Source organism: Tyto alba, unplaced genomic scaffold, assembly GCF_018691265.1.
Source record: "Tyto alba isolate M040663 unplaced genomic scaffold, T.alba_DEE_v4.0 Super-Scaffold_2, whole genome shotgun sequence".
NCBI lineage: Eukaryota > Metazoa > Chordata > Aves > Strigiformes > Tytonidae > Tyto > Tyto alba.
The window spans coordinates 68,036,980-68,054,286 of record NW_024881282.1 but is presented as its reverse complement, the minus strand read 5'-3'; the positions used below and the strand labels follow the sequence as shown (position 1 = coordinate 68,054,286).

Here is a 17,307-nt window from a genome sequence, read left to right as displayed (position 1 = left end):
GTATACAGCTGTAGTCACTGTGTGTGCCTACTGAAGTCCTGGCACTGAAGGCAATATTATTTTGGCTTAAGAATGCACCTCTGTACCAGGATATATGGAGCTGCTCCCATGATAGAGATGATGTTCCCACATGGCTCTCACCTAAGAAAAGTTATTCTGACATCATTTAGAACTCACTGCTCTTCAGCATCTTTTCAGCCTAGGGCCTATGCATTCATCTTACGTCTTAGAGAGACTTGAATTCCACATAAGCCTTCCCAGTTCAAAGTTAAAAAAATGCATACTAAGTCTGGTCTATAGGCAAACTGTTAAACACTGCTACCCATGACAAAGCATTCAATCCACAGGACATGTCTCTGCCTTTGTTAAATGTAACTGATACCTCACAGAAAAAAAAAAAAAAAAGGCAGAAGCTTTTTCGTTCCCTTTTCTCTACTAGTAGTTCAGAAAGATTAAAGAGCTTATTCACAGAATGATAAACTAAATGAAGGAGTTTTTGAGTTCCTGCTGCTGTTTCTCCTCCTTGGAGAAAAATGTTCCTCTCTAGAAGTCAAGTTCAGCACATCCAGATTATGCATCTGCTCTGAATTTGCTCTCGAGAGAGAATGGGCTCTTCCGCTTATTTCAAGGGAGGAGGGAAAGATTTTCCTCTTGTGTAGAAAAACAGCTCTTCACAATGTTAAACAAAAGAAATGTGAGTAAATTCTCTGGAATACTTTTTCATTTTTAGCAAAGAGAGCTGTAGCCTTTAAGACAAGTGCTGTGTGCTACATCTTGCACACAGGCAGACATCCTACCAGGGGCCAGTCCTGGTGTCTCAGAGAACCGACCAAATTCACTGAATTGCTTTTCTTTGTTTACATGAATTTTAAGGTCTTCAAGCAAAAATGTTTATTTTTGAACATATGTTTGCATAGCTTGGTCTTGATATATGTATGGCGTAGAGGTACACAGCATGGTCTTCATATGATTGTAGTGCTTATGGGTTGCTTTTTAGCCTTCTCTGAATTCCCTTCTTACATTGTTACTCTCCAGATCTGTTTAACCTTTTCCATCACTTGGCAGGCATAGCAGAGGTGATAGAAGGACTTTTTAAGCTATACAGTACTTCAGTTTGGCAAAGGAAAAAAAAAAACACAAAAAACAAGAGCCTTCTTTCCCTTGATAGACGTCTGGTAGTTAAAGCAATCAATGCAATCTCCAGCATATCTATCATCGATTCACATTTACACAAAGTCAACACAGAAACAAAGAATAGAAACGAAGAACAATACTTCAGATATCACCTAAAGAAGTGGTTTTTAAGCTTCATTTTTATCAAACTAACAATAACATTTTATACATTGTCTAAGTTATAAAATAATTATAAACTTGGGTTCAAACTCTGGCTTCTTAGAAGCTTTGTAATTTGCTTTCTGGAAGCAATTACTGAGAAAGACAAGCCTTTGCTACAGCTGAGAAAATACCTGATCTTCTGGTTTGATGGTTACACACACACACATAAAAAAATAAAAAGCAAAAGATTGTTTTATCCAAACTAAGAAACATTTAATTTCTGAGTGCATTTTTTTGTTTGAAAAGTGAAAACTGAACCAAGCACACTGAGGATATCATTCTAGAACAAAAAATAAAAGAGCAAGTATTTAATTAGAAAAAAGATATAAAACACTCACAATTCCTAAATCTCCTCTCATTTCATTAGATGAAAAATCATTATCAAGTGTTTCAGTAGGTCCAACTTACATTCTTTAAAAAACCTAACCCACGTCTACTAGTTAAAATATTTTGTCCAGCTCTGATTCTGTCTTGGTGATGACTCTACCAACAGTAACCAATATTATATCAAACTTGAACGTGTAGCTCTTTTCCTTCTTTAAAAACAATTACGAGCAACATCTCCAAGAAACACAAAATAATGCTTTAGTTTAGGGGTGTGGTTGCAGTTCAAGTGGAATTCAAATGACAGCTAGTTTTGAATTAATCTGCTTACCTGATAATAAGCTAGATGTCTTCCTTCAAAATACACAGTTGTTCGGTACTCCATAGGTATTTTTGGAGGGTTAGGGTTTAGAAACTGTGGGCATTCTTCTTCCTGGGGAGAGAAACATTTTATACGTCATTCCAAACAAAAAGTCTTATCACAACAAGCTCCAATGGCCTTCGGACAATGGAATGATTGTTCTGAAGAACTTAATGCTTAAAATACAGTGACAGATCTGATTACACCCTTTCAAATTAGACATGCTAAAAATGACTGCAGCATATGTCAAAGCTGTGGGTGATTATCTTTCCCAGTCTTGAAATCTTGTTCTTCCCATTGAAGCAAAATAGTAAAAGGAACAAAAATATCCTTTCAGGAGTTATTCAGTCTCACTGCCCCTTCTCAATCACACCCTTAAATTCCCACCCCCGCATTGTCACTAAAAAAAACCACCTTGCACTTCTGAAGTTAACTTTAGAATAATTTTAAAATCCTTAATTCAACCAATTGTTATGAGAGAAAAAGCAAATAAAATATTGAAGCGTTCTAATAAAAACCTAATAATCTTATTTTTAAACATTACCATATTTTGTTTAATCACATCGTGTATTGAAGAAGACTCTTCACAGATATGTCTCTTCCAGTCCCACTGGCAATTCCATCTATTGCTTGCACAGGAATAGCATCTACAAATATAACATGATAGTCATGACAAACTGTCAGGCTTTTTCGCCCATTGACAAAAAAAGTAAATGAAATTCCATCTTTATTCATGGAGGGTAGATCAATCTGTTATAGTGTCCTTACTATATTAAGCTGAAAACTTTATAGTAAGAACAGTTCAAGAACCCCAGAAAGCTATTTTCTCCCTTAAATATTTGAACAAGGATCAGAAAAGCACAGCATCTTGCACAAACTTTGAGATCAAGTCTGAGAGGGCTAGAAATGATCTTGATCAACCTTTGTACATAAGGATAACCAAAGTGGGGTTTGGGTTGGCTGCGCCTGCCCTGGGGCAGCAACATCTCGAGCAGGGCAGATGGTGGGAGCAGAGTCAGCTTTGACTGTCCTATTTGAATGCACTACAACCCAAAGTACCAGTCTACCATTTGAGGGAACAAGGAGGTAAGCAGATGTCCACAGACCTCACCTGCAGATACATTAGCAGCAACAGAAATGGCAATGCAATGAACTGGCCTTTAATTACACTTGCTATGAATATTCTTATCCCACATGTTTTATGTTACCGGCTTACCTGGTGCCCTTCAACTATTTTTAAACTCCATTAAAATATAAGAAAAAGGATTTGGACACTTGCAAATTTTGAGAGTGCCCAAGGCTTAATTATGAAATGATTGAGTAACTCAGCTGCCAGTTACCTGAAACAATATGCTATGGGATCTAAACACATAAGTTAAGAAGCTGAAATACTCACGGCTGATTTTCAAGAAGATTCATTGCTTCTTCACAGTCATAAAAAGGGTAAGTATGTGATGCAAAAAATATCTTGTTCTCTCTAAAGGTTAACTGAAGTGGAACGGAAACATGATCTGTCCGAAAAGAAAAAAAAAAAATATCTAAGTGGTTGTTGAATTCTTTAACTCTTGAGCTGAATGATACAATGTTATTACTTTCATTATTTTACAGGACATAAGCAAACATTTAACTATACTGTCAACACTCTGGATCTCATGACCTGTTATATTTTAGATCTACAAGCTCTGTTTTGTCTTTTTAAGCTTTACAAAATTTTCAGCACATAGTTGTCAGAAGAAAAGCAGAGATGGGATAAAGGGAAGAAGCAAAATTACAGTTATGGAAGTGTTTCTCAGCAGTGCTATCATCATGCTAGAATTTTAAAGAGTCTAGAAGAACAAGGGAAACTGAAGAAGAAGATAATTGAACACAGATGAAAACTGGCATGAGAACAGTCATTTTAAATAAAACATTTTCTTAAATATGAATATGTCTGCATGTAAAATTGCTTCTTTCATTTGTGAATTAAAACTGTCATCGTCATGTGAATTAAAGCAAGTGATCTTTGTGGTTAATGCCCAACAGTGCCTGCAACGCTAAGTTACCACAGTCACTTGTGATCTTCAATTTGCTGTACATGATTTCTCCACAAACGTACTTCTTGTCTGGATTATTACTGAACTAAGAGTGGGAAATTTATCTTCAGAAACTGGTGCTTTCCTCAGCGAAATTGTTTGAAATACCTTTTGCAGAAATCATTAAGCCCTTGTGACAAGCTATTTCACAAGCTATTGAGCAATTTCAAACTCTGCTTTCCTTGAACAGGTTCTTGGACGACCATCAGCTGCTTGGCTGAAAGTCATCTTTGCCTGCACTGGATCCCTTTGAATATTTCAGACTGGTAGGAATGCCAGGGGATTTTCTAACAGGACTTTGAAAAAGCATCACTCCTCTAGAAATGTCCTATTCCCTTTGGAACCAACCACAACTAAAGCAACCCAGACTTTTCCAAACTCAGCAGGGTTTCTTAACAGAAAGTGGATGGCTCAGGACTTTTTGTCACGTGCTGCCAGGAACCACTGCCTGTGTTCACAACCGTCTGCCTTCTGCTGAAGTGTCTGCCAAGCTTCTGAGCATCTTTAGCTTACTTTTGAACATCCTTTCAGATGGATCCCTGTGCAACCAACTCAGAAAGCGTATTATTTCCAGGTGACTTGGTTACTCTAATGCCATCCTTGACAGCCTTCTAGTCTCACATTTGATGTCAGAAGACATCAAGATGTCATGTTTATCAACCCGGTCACTTAATGTCCTGCTTTACAAAATATTTACGGAATGTGAATTGGCCATAAATAATGGAGTGACATTTAACATCTAGCATAATCTGATACTGTGAGACATCCCAGCTAGTTTAAAACTAGTATGATTTTAACATCATTACTCTTCCAGTAACTAAAACTGGGTTTCGACCTGTTTCAGCCTTAAGAGAATTTAAACTTATCTTAGAAAATGCTTCCAAGTACTGCTCTGACAATTCACAGCTGTTGTGATACATATAGAAGGGTTATCCTCAGGGATACGTCTGCAAGCTGCAAGAGCACCTGTTGTTTTTTTGTTGTTGTTGTTTTTGGTTTTGTTTGTTTTTTAAAACTTGATACATAATAAAAAGTGCTGTGTAACAAGTTTTATGCCATGTGTTTATACATCGAGATGTATGAACTTAAAGCACAAATAAAGCATTATCTAGGAAATAGTACAGGAATTACAGTTGACAACCGACCTTAAGCATATAATCAGTGGTTCAGAACAATGACACAGCCTTTAATTATACATTCACATATTTTTCCACTGGACTAACTATTGCAGAAGCTCAAGGGCACATAATAGAAGAGGCAGAAGGCTCTATGAGAGACAGGACAGCCTTGTGACATGGACCAGAAAGCAAGCCACTGAACTACAGATGACTAGAGCAAAACTAAGACGTCAGAGATTAAAAACTTCACATCTGAAGCGTATATGTGGCTCTTCTGGCCCCACAACTCACACAACTCAGAGTGATTAGGGTAAGATTGGAGTAGTTGGGTTTTGTTTGAGAAACAGAATAGTACCTCTCTGGCTCTGTGTCAGAGCCTCTGCCAAGCTCCTGTTTCATGTTCCTGGTAGAAACACTGGGAATGCCACAGCTTGTAAATACAGCAATGGAAGAAGTTTAAGAAGACTTTTTTTTAAAAAAAAATGTTTGAAGAAAGTTCATTAATAGCCTATTTGGGAAAAGGGACTGGAAGAGGAAAAAAAAAATTGTATGCAGCTCATATAAGAGCACCACATTAAAAGCAACAGGCTATGTTCTTTCCTCTTACTGGACATGGAAGGTAGCAATATTTCTTTACCTTGACCTTTTGGTGTCGGAGGAATTATATCAGGCGGATCACAGATAATAACCCCTTCTTTTAATTGAGCGTCATGGACTGTTTCACCAAATGTACATGAAACCTGGTCACTCTCAGTCAAAGTTGGCAATGGACTTACAGTCAGTTCCACCTGGAAACAAAATTTAAAAAGGGTAAAATATTTGAAAGAAATGAACCAAGACCCAGTGTAATTTATGGCCAGAGAATTGCAACTGCTCTTTTTTTTTTGTTTTGTTTTGTTTTTTTTTTTTTGTTGTTTTGTTTTTTTTGTGTTTTTTTTTTTTGTTGTTGTTTTTTGTTTTTTTTTTTTTTTGTTTGTTTTTTTGGCCAGTGGCAATATTTTGGCTAGTATCACAGAAGATGGTTCCCTTTTCCAATTTTTATTTCTTCCCATCTGCTAGTCTTTTCTTCGTATACCTCTACAAATTTTATCAGGCTGGGTCTATGTTGAATTAGGCTGGTACAAAACCCTCTTGTCTTGCCAATGCATTAGATCAGAACAAAAATGTCTGTACAGACACACCCAAAGCCTTTTATTCCTGTCCTCAGCATCCAGTTTAGTAGAAGTAAACAGAGTGGTTAAAAATTAAATCTTGACAAACTTAATTAAAGTTACATTAACCTTAGATGTTACTAGTGAATAATGAAACCAAGGCTAGATGGGCTGGAAAAGCTAGAGTTTGAAAGGGCTGAACAGAAAAGTGGCTTCAAGACTCAGTGTACATGCAAGAAACCCATGGAGACCTATCGTTACTGATGAAAAAGGATTTCTGAGTGATGGTGAGATCTTAACCTGCTCGAGGAAATTATCAATACAGAGTGCATGTGAGAAATTAAAAGCAAAATAACATGGGAAAACTAAGCAAGGAAAGAGGAAAAAATCAAAATGAAATTTTGGATGCTGTCCTTGATTGAATGCTTCAGGTATGTTAATTATACAGTTTAACTTTTTCCATTTTGTATTGCTACTAGAAATGACAATCATCCCTATCTCACTGAAACTGGTCCATTATGTTATGAGCTGCAATGTTTTTTGTTGAGTAAAGGAATGAGGAGATAGTGGCATCAGTGATGTTACAGGCAGCATGTAAATGCTCATCTGAAATTGGGTTTGTTTCAGGTTTTAGGCATTTTGGCCTGAGATGCTGATATGAGACACCAGAGACTTGTCAACACAACTTGACAAGATCTGAACTAAGAGAAGGTGTGGATTTTAAGTGGACTAGTTACACTCTACTAACATTTTTATTCAACATAGAAATGACCTTAACACAATGCTGTTTAGATCATTTAGGAATAAAATTAAAGTGACTTGAATGATAGCCTCTCTCTTCCTGTCTAAAAGACATTTTACTGATTTTACTTGCTGTGCACCCTAAGGAAGCCCTCAGTCTGCACTGTCATGGTCCGTTTGGAGTTAGAGCAAGCTATGACATCCTGGTCACACTCTGAACACTCAGTTTTGTTGCCACAGAGTTGTTTTGCATGTTGAATTTACTTTCTCCATGTACCCACATAAACTTTGCTGTGTAGGCAAATCCACTGCTGATTTTAAAGCAACAGCTTATGGCTCCACTGCTTACTTAAGTTTATGCTCAAGTAAGCTGAAAGGGCAGCATGAAATCTCCACTCTCAATTACTTTTTATGGGTTATACAACATTGTGCAACACTTTCATAATATTCAGATAAGTGTAAGTGCTTTATCATTCATACTAGTGCATCATTTTGGCTTACAGAGAAGGTCAAGAAGAGCATTTCTTAGAAGAAAACATGAACTGCAATCTGCAAAAATAGCAGGCAAGAAAGATCACTGTGAGAAACGCCAGAGACTGAGATACCCAAAGCACTATCCTATTCCTAGTCTCCACTGTGCATAAAGAAATGCTGATAATAATCTTCCCGGTAGTCATATCAATGTGCTTTAGGAACATGTAGGGAAAGCATTTTCTTGTCATACCTTAGCAGGGGCTCTGCGACTCATATTTAGAGGGTTTGCACTAATGATAGTCATGCATGTGCCACTTGGACTCCACAGCCAGTGGTTCTCTTTATCAGCTGTCCCACAGTCTGCCTTCTTTGTGCACCTGACAAAACAGGAACAAAAACCAAAGCAAAGCAATATTATGGCTGGACTCTGCTTTCTCTGAACTATGCAACAATTTCAGGATTAGAGCCTGAAATTACAATACAAGATGACTGGAAATTTGCTTTAATATTGATTATTCAGGTTGCTATTAGAGAACTTTTAATAGAATAAGTGGTAGAATAAGTATTGACGGTTTGAGATGTCAAAGGCAAGTGGGAAAACATGCCTATACTATTTTGGAGATCACCTTGGATTAGACAGCCCAAATCCATACAGAGGCAGTAATATTTAGCAGAGGAGCCATTGCCTGATCATCTGAAACCAGGCTGAATAATCTTCATTGCAATATATAACAAAGTCCTGAATGAGTGGGCACAACCTGTCTTCTCTGCAGGTCAAGTGGCAGACACCTATGTGTTGCCAGTAATATGACACGCCACTTGTGTGAGTAAAATGCAACAGAGAAGAATTGCTGGGGGCACACAGGCTTGTGGAGAGCTCCTGTGGAACCATAACACTAGAAATGTTACTTCCATAGTGAATATTTTCATTAACTTCTGCCACTGTTTAAGATCTCTCTCTGCCAGGGCATGGTTACCATTATGGGGAGACAACAGCAGTTGTGCAGCCTCATCAAAAATACTGGGAGATTTTCCCAGCTCAAGTTCAGGAAGGACAGAAAGAAGAGATGATGCTGTGCAGAAGCTGCGTATGTGGCTACAAAAGCTTGTTTAAGTGTGTGTGTGGGGACAGTCTCATGCGTATCCTTTTCATTCTGTGCAAAGTTTAGGAGAAAATGATGTAGGATCTCTGGCTGCTATAGCAGAAGACTAGTAACTCACCAGGGGCTTTAAGACAGTGCAGTTGCTGCACAGTTCTGTCAATCTTACCCTTAAGTATATTATTTACATACAGAGTCTACATTCATGTAACATAACCCTAAACACACTATTAAGTGCTGCGTATGATCACGAGATGGATTGCTGCAGATGAGAAAAATATTAGAAATTAAACACTTTTTTCTCCCCATTGGAAATAAATACTAGCAAATGCAAAAATTCATGTCTGCCTGTTCTCAGAGACCATTAATATTTTGCGATATTGAGGTCAGTGGTCATATCAGAAACCTGAAGGGAAATCTAGGGAAAATTGCCTTTTGTATGATATATGATACAGCCTTCAACTCCCAGTAGCCCAGGAGGAGTTCGAGGTGTATATTCCAAATCCCCAGGTTTCATTCACAGCAACCGAAGACACAGGCTGGAAGAGTTACAGTATATTACATAAACCTGCACGTACCACCTAAGTTTTTCTGCAGTGCTCCATATTATGCTACACAGCAGGCTGATAGGTAACTCAACGTGATAGTTCACATTTTCAGACAGGAAGCTAGAAACCTGAAATTCATCTGCATACTATAATTAAATAGCCCCTTTGTTCCAACTGCAAGTACTTAGAATCGTGAATTCCCAACTGCTCATGCCAAGGGGTTAATTAACTTAGTAGTCAAAAAGAGAGCTGAAGGACCGATCTTCCCTCTCGCCACTCCAATCAATGCAGAGTGCAAAGAGGAGACATTCCAGAGCTGTTCAGTGCTGTCCTAGTTTACATGTGTTTGAATATTAATTCAGTTAACCTCTGCAGGTAGTCAGCCAAATGCCACTTTCTGCTCTCTTACAGTTAGGTGAGGGTTCAGTATAGTGCACATCTTGATAGATGACATCTATATAAAAACACTGTTTAAGCTATATACTTTATTTCAGATGTGAACAACTTTTTCTTTTGTGTTCTTTTTTACACTTTCTTGTTCTACTTAAAAGATACGCTATATTTTCTGAATTTTAAATAGGGAGCACTCTTTTAATTTCTGGGTGAACATTTGACTGTACAGTTCAGAGTGATAAAACATGCAGTTACAAGATGTGTACTGATTTTCAGTACCAGCTGAAAAGTATATATTTTCCCAAACTAATCCAATCTGCAGAAGTCAACGGGGACTTATTTATGTGCACAGAAGATTGATATAAGTGTCTGTGTGATAAAATTAAATCACTATCAAGAGCTTAATGCTGAGTACAAAGAGCTGGGATCGCTATGCTGAGCAGTAACCCACAGCCCATGTCAAAATCTGAGCTATTCCACTGCCTGCACCCAAGAAAATACCAGCAGCACCCACCTGCCCTCTCTCACACACCAGCCGCAGTACGGATCCCTCGCCTGAGTACACTTCTCACAGTCCGAATATTTGTAGCAGTCCTGTACAGGTACCCGATGTACCTGGAGAACAAAGAGTAAAGCAAACCATAACAGATCTGAAGACGGCACAAGGAGATGGAAATGTTTGTGGACAGGGCTGTACAGCACCGTTGCCTGTGGCAGCAGAAGACTTGACCCTCTATTATTATGATCAAAGCTCAGCTTGATTTTAAGACAGTGCATACAAAACCAGAGTCTGGTTATTTCCCCCTTAACAAAGTCCAAATTCACACACTTGTCCTGCTTTTTTTTTTTTTTTTTTTTTTTCACTCCAACAGTCTCTAATTTCTCTTCAAAGTAGCATAGGACATTGTTATAATCAAGAATCATGAGCAAGTCTTACAAAAACTGACCTTTTCAGTTCCTCCAGTTATGTTACTTGTGGAAATCTGCATTACAGCAGCCACCACAGGACAGAAACTGCATCAACAATGCTCTCAATGCGAGAAAGAGCTACTGCAGGATGGATACTTTCAAAAGGCTAACTTGGTACTGGCTAGATCATTTTTTAAACAGAATATCTTCCTCTCCATATCACTAGCACAGAGATGAAATCGTTTGGAAATGTGACCGTCAGTGGCACTTTTAGCCAGAAGGCATTTCAGAAATTCTGCAAGCGTGAGAGAGCCAGGGCGCTTCAGGTTACTGCACTTCTCTACGCATAACCCTCCACCATGCAATACATTCACGAAAGAAAATGGAAATAATTATGACAGGAAGCAGCAGGGAAAAAGGATCATCAGTTCTCATGTCTCAGTCCCCAGTAAATATACAGCTTCTGTTTTTTATTTCCTTTGCTGCTGAGAATAAACAACTTTGTCTTTCTTTGGTGCACAGAAAAAGGAGCCAGCACACAACCACCCTTTTTAGTTACACTGTTGAAATGATGCAAGAGGAAAACGGGACATATGTCTTCCTGTTGATTACTATGTTTTAAAGAGTGTAAAAAGTCTAGCAACAGTAACTCTGAGATGCAAGATTTCTTTTTTCTATCTCATCTACCTCTCATTTAAAACAACTGGCAATTACAAAGCTACTTTGAAACTCTGAGTTTGGCCTTTTCTTTCACATTTGGAGAGTTCAGTCTGACTCAGTTAAGGAAAATGTCAATATTGGGCAGTTTTCTTGCACACATACAGAGGTTTACCTTTTTAGCATTCTCTTCTTCCACAGATTCTTACCTTACTGGAGCTAAGTTACTGGCACTCTGTTTCACTAACTGGTACCCATAAGTAATTCAATATCCAGTGAATACCTTTTTTATGACAAATTATTTATTTCATAATTCTGACAGGCAAAAACAAGCCCTAGACATTGTTGTCTCTGCAAGTTTTTTGCAAAGTTAATGTGTATTACAAAAAAAAGAAAAAAAAAAAAACAAAAACAAAAATCAAACCAAAACAGCTCTGTTTACAGCCAGCTTCCAAATTCAGAGACACTAATCTTACAGATTTTCTAATTGGCACGCTTAATCAAAGAGAGTGGTAAAAGCTAAAACAAGCAAACAAGCTAGTGATCGTGGTAAGTGACCACCACAGGCTTCTGCTCTCTTCCTGGTATGGTATGTACCATAAGGAATTTGGGATCCTACCAGTGATGTTCACTTGTAATGAACCAGCGTGAGCACACATGATGGTACATGGGGTGGTACACTCCCTTCCAAGTCCCCAAAGAAGCTGCAAGGGGTTTCTCCTGTTCTCTGCCCAAGCTCTGGCAGCAGAGTGGGGAGGAGGCTGACTTTTGAACGTGTTTGCTCCAAGCCACCCATGCTATTGATACAGCAGCAGAAGTGGGGAGGAGAAGGGAAACAGGAAAGCAAGAGCTTATTTCTCACTATGGCTCTTAACCTCTGTATTGTTCTTCCCTGTATTTCTCTCCATCTGATTTCTTTTCAAAGGCTGCTTCAAGTTATCACCCACCATATCATCACTTTCACTTTGCTCAAGTGTTTATGGAGCCCAAGCAATTCATTTCCAAATGCTGAGGCAGGCTGCATCTGCCAGGTAGCTTAGCAGTAAGCACGCCTATCAGCGCAGCTAGCCTGCCCTTTATTGTTTACCTTATTTAAAATAACTCTAAACCATTTTAACACCCAGGGCAGGGTTCTGATATCTCTATTCCCACAACTCCGAGCTGTACTTAACCCAGAAGTACACATCTCAGCATTTATTCATCTCTTCTCACGTTGCCTAATTTCTCCCAGCTCCAAAGGCCTCCATTCTCCTCCTGTCTATCTGCTTCTAAAAGTGGGTGGGACTGCTCATTGTAATTAACTCCTGGAGATGACAGTAATGTAATGCCATTACAGAACTCCCAACTTTAGTTATTAATATTTAGGCTGAACAGGTTTTGTAAAAGAAAACTATTATTCACATTATTCAGAAACTGCAGTGTCTGAGCTACTTGGAAAAGATGAAACTGAAATCTATTTGACAGAAATTTTCTGCTTTCTAAATTTAAACATTTTGTAGAAATGCAACTATTTTTTTGCAAATTTTCTCTGAAAAAAATTGTCTGTGGCCTTCCTGTAAAACTGCAGAATTTACTACCAGTTCAAGCAGACTGTCATCAGAAAACATGTCTTCCTTCAAGGTTGCTGCTATCCCTTACACTGCTCAGCAGCTCATACCATAACTTGGTGGCGACCTCAGGGCTTTTAAGAAATGTGCCAGCTTGTCAAATAGGGTGCCACACCACCCAGCCTTTTGTGGACAATGTTGAGATTTGAAGTTCTGTTCCAAATCTGAACAGAAGCCAAATGAGAAGTATCAACTACTCCAAAGAAACCCTGAAGTAACCTGTCTCGCATGCTGTCATATTATTAAATGCTTTATCAGTCACTTATCTGGCACTTTTTCCAATGTGGCTTCTAGCCTGAAAACCTTCAGCTAGAATATAACATTCATAGCAGGAATTGATATTAATCCTTCTATAAAACAGAATATTCTTCTCGCACTGTTTTCCCCCAGATACTCCTTTCGCCTCCTCCCTCATTCTCCCCATGTTACTGCTACCAGAGTGTTTCCCATGTCCCGTTTTGTGACACTGTCAGAGATGCAAATGGTCGAAGCCTGTCACCCACCCTGTCCCAGAGAGCTGCTGAACCATGCATCTGAGGGCAGCATCTCCAGCCACCACAAAGAGTAGTGTCAGAAGAGGGTTACAGCTGGAGGTGAAGGAGAAATCTGGCATCCCGCTTGTCTCCTACTTGCTTTTCTTTCTTCCTTTCTTTACAAACCTTTGTTGTGCCTCACCTGCCAGCACAGAGAAGAGGAACTGGGAAAAGACTGACTGTGCCTTTCGTAGTAAAGTTCAACCTTTTCTGCCACACTCGCTTGGTTCTAGCAAAAGCTTGAACGAAAGTGTTTCCCAAAGTGGTAATTTTCTCCATTGCTTCTTAGTTTTTGACAGCAAGACCAACAAAAACTGTCAGCTTTACAGATATGTAAATGCTATTACGTCAGCTGTCAGCACCCTGAATCCTGAAGTACCCTTGAAAATGACTGATGGCAGCTAGAGAATCCACCCATACCCCATGGACACCACACCGAGTGCTAGGGCTGCATGACCCCATGGTGTGCTGGTGCCAAACATCTCAACTTTATCCTCCCACAGACACCAGAAGAAAGCTTTAAAGTTGAACTCACTTCCCATTCCCAGACGCTAAGCATGAAGGATATAACAGTTCTCTGAGTCACAATAATCAAGTCCATCATCTTAGACTTGAGAAAGATCCTCATACACAGGGTGAGGGGACTCCCATCAAATGGAGAGACTTCCAGGAACAACTGAGAAATGTACAAATCTCAGGTAAAGTTGCAGACAATATGAATGTGGACCTGGTCCTTAACGCAAGCAGGAAATGTTACCTTGTCTGTGGTCATCACGTACAGATTTTCTTGGGTTTGGTCAAGAACCAGGTCATTCTTTATGGGTTTGTTTAGTTCAATAGTAAGAGAGCTGTACTCAGTTGCAGTGGATGACAGGAACACCTATTTCATAGAAGAAAGAAAGGTGGTTAATATTTCTTTCTTTACCCAAATATAAAATATCTGCCTATTGCTGCAAAAGAAAATAAAAAAAAATGTTTCTTTAAATACATTAACAACAAAAGGAGGGCTAAGAAGAATCTCCATCCTTTATTTGATATGGCGGGAAACGTAGTGACAAAGGATGAGGAAAAGGCTGAGGTACTTAATCCCTTCTTTGCCTCAGTCTTTAACAGTAAGACCAGTTGTTCTTGGGGTACCATCCCTCTGAGCTGAAAGACAGGGACAGGGAGCAGAATGAAGCCCCCATAATCTAAGGGGAAATGGTTAGTGACCTGATACACCACTTAGACACATACAAGTCTATGAGGCCAGATGGGATCCACCCAAGGGTACTGAGGGAGCTGGCAGAAGTGCTCACCAAGCCACTTTCAATCACCTATCAGCAGTCCTGGCTAACCAGGGAGGTCCCAGGTGGCTGGAGGTTAGAAAATGTGACATCCATCTACAAGAAGGAAGATCCGGGGAATTACAGGCCTGTCAGTCTGACCTCAGTGCCAGAGAAGGTTATGGAGCAGATCATCTTGAGTGCCATCACGTGGCATGTACAGGATGATGAGGTGATCAGGCCCAGTCAGCATGGGTTTATGAAAGGCAGGTCCTGCTTGACTAACCTGATATCTTTCTATGACAAGGGGACATGCTTAGTGGATGAGAGAAAACCTGTGGACATTGTTTACCTGGACATTAGTAAAGCCTTTGACACCATTTCCCACAGCATTCTCCTGGAGAAACTGACTGCTCATGGCTCAGACAGGTGTACTCTTCACTGGCTAAAAAACTGGTTGGATGGCCAGGCCCAAAGAGTGGTGGTGAATGGAGTTAAATCCAGTTGGTGGCTGGTCGTAAGTGGTGTTCCCCAGGGCTCAATACTGGGGCCAGTTCTCTTTAATATCTTTATCAGTGATCTGGATGAGGGGATCAAGTGCATCCTCAGTAAGTTTTCAGACGCCACCAAGTCGGCTGGGAAAGTTGATCTGCCTGAGGGAAGGAAGGCTCCACAGAGGGATTTGGACATACTGGATCAATGGGCTGAGGCCAACTGTATGAGTTTCAACAAGGCTCAGTGCTGGGCCCTGCACTGAAGTTACAACAACCCCATGCAAGGTTACAGGCTTGGGGAAGAGTGGCTGGAAAGCTGCCTGGCAGAAAAGGACCTGGGAGTGTTGGTCAACAGCTGGCTGAACATGAGCCAGCAGTGTGCCCAGGTGGCCAAGAAGGCCAAGAGCATCTTGGCTTGTATCAGAAATAGTGTGGCCAGTAGGACTAGGGAAGTGATTGTCCCACTGTACTCAGCACTGGTGAGCAGCACCTCGAATACTGTGTTCAGTTTGGGGCCCCTCACTGCAAGAAAGACACTGAGGTGCTAGAGTGTGTCCAAAGAAGGACAAGAAAGATGGTGAAGGATCTAGAGCACAAGTCTTATGAGGACCAGCTGAGGGAACTGGGGTTGTTTAGTCTGGAGAAAAGGAGGCTGACAGGAGACCTTATTACTCTCTACAACTACCTGAAAGAAGGCTGTAGCAAGGTGGGTGCTGATCTCTTTTCCCAAGTAACAAGTAATAGGACAAGAGGAAATGGCCTCAAATTGTGCCAGGGGAGGTTTAGATTGGACATTAGGAAATATTTCTTCACTGAAAGGGTTATCAAGCATTGGAACAGACTGCCCAGGGAAGCGGCTGAGTTACCATCCCTATAAGTATTTAACATGTGTAGATGTGGCACTTAAGGACATGGTTTGGTGGGACTTAGCAGTGTTAGGTTTATGGTTGGACTCAATGATCTTAAAGGTCCTTTCTAACCTAAATGATTCTATGATTAATGAAAACCCCCTGTGTATTCAAGTTCCCAAATTCACATTAGGGAAAACATTTCAATTTGAAGCATATGGCATCAAAAGCAGCAAGCAAAGCATAGCAGTCATGAAAAGACATTGCTCACTGCTCATAATAGCTAATATTTGTATAATTGTTTTTGTAAGTACTGAATTATTTTAGTGCTGTAAAATTAAAATTCTCCAGTCAGAGCCTTTGCACTTGGAGGTGTTCAAATTTGTTGCCTTGCGTTAACCAACAGTGTCAGCTTCAAATTTCAATCTATGTAGTGGCAAATGGCCATCACTTCCATTCAAGCAAAAGAAGGTGTTTAGCATTGCAGTCTTGACATTTTAATGCCACAAATGTGAACACTTGAGCCCCACACCACACAGTCAGAATTTAGTAGAGCTGTAGCTTGGGCTTTGTATTGCCATCTCTATTCATCAAATGGCCAGAATGATTATGAAATGGAAAGTTGCTCTTAAACTAGTAGGTGATTGAATAGAGATAAGGCTAGAGCAGCTGTTAGATTACCTAAGGCTGTTTATACAAGGCTCTCAGTAGGTATCTAATCCTTTGGGAAAAGCGTAATTCAGGCAATGCTAATTCAATCTGTGTATTGGATAGCTGAGGTACATCAGAAATAATGTGGTTTTTCTTTGAAATTAAAAATACCAAGCTCCAAGAGAATTTGCTCTTGGTATTCGATCTTATAAATCCCATTTACTTTTAGAGTTGAAGTACACTATCACTACAGTTTGTGACCTTTTAAACTGCTTCCAGTCTTTTAAGTCCAGCTTGTTACCTTAAGAATTTTACCATCCGACGTTCCCAGAAAGGCCACGGTATGCCCGTTCTCCACAGCCACAGTGACGGCTGTGAGATTCATCCCTTCTTTTTGCAGTACTGGCTTCTCTATAACACCATTCTTACTTCCCAAAAGGTACGGCAAGTGTTCGGAGCCACAGGGGAAATTTTTGCTTGCATTCTAATAAGGAATAGCAATACAGAGTGATGTTAAACATTCAGATCACTAATTCCTAGCTAAGAATAGAGTGCAACCTTATTACCAGACAGTACAATACCCCTCAGACATAGAGGAGTAGAAAGACAGAAATGGATTGTCGGGCCATTTCCCCCCAGCCAACAGGCAGCAATCAGAAAACAGCCTGCTAATTGCAAACTGCTTCAATGCTTTCACTTTCCAGGAGACATGGGGAGAGAACATTT

General features: G+C 39.8%; 1 protein-coding gene across 4 annotated transcripts in view; it reads right to left on the bottom strand.

The window, feature by feature from the left end:
* Positions 1-17,307, bottom strand: part of PLXNB2 (plexin B2) — a 265,806-nt gene that overhangs the window by 64,571 nt on the left and 183,928 nt on the right. For all 4 annotated transcript variants that reach the window (XM_033011456.2, XM_042793496.1, XM_042793495.1 and 1 more), the window contains 8 exons: positions 16,883-17,065; positions 14,081-14,203; positions 10,132-10,232; positions 7,827-7,953; positions 5,848-5,998; positions 3,417-3,531; positions 2,565-2,667; positions 1,991-2,092 (listed from right to left, as the gene is read on the bottom strand). In XM_033011456.2, coding sequence (XP_032867347.1) covers positions 1,991-2,092; positions 2,565-2,667; positions 3,417-3,531; positions 5,848-5,998; positions 7,827-7,953; positions 10,132-10,232; positions 14,081-14,203; positions 16,883-17,065 — 1,005 coding nt within the window. The remainder of the gene's footprint in view (positions 1-1,990; positions 2,093-2,564; positions 2,668-3,416; positions 3,532-5,847; positions 5,999-7,826; positions 7,954-10,131; positions 10,233-14,080; positions 14,204-16,882; positions 17,066-17,307) is intronic.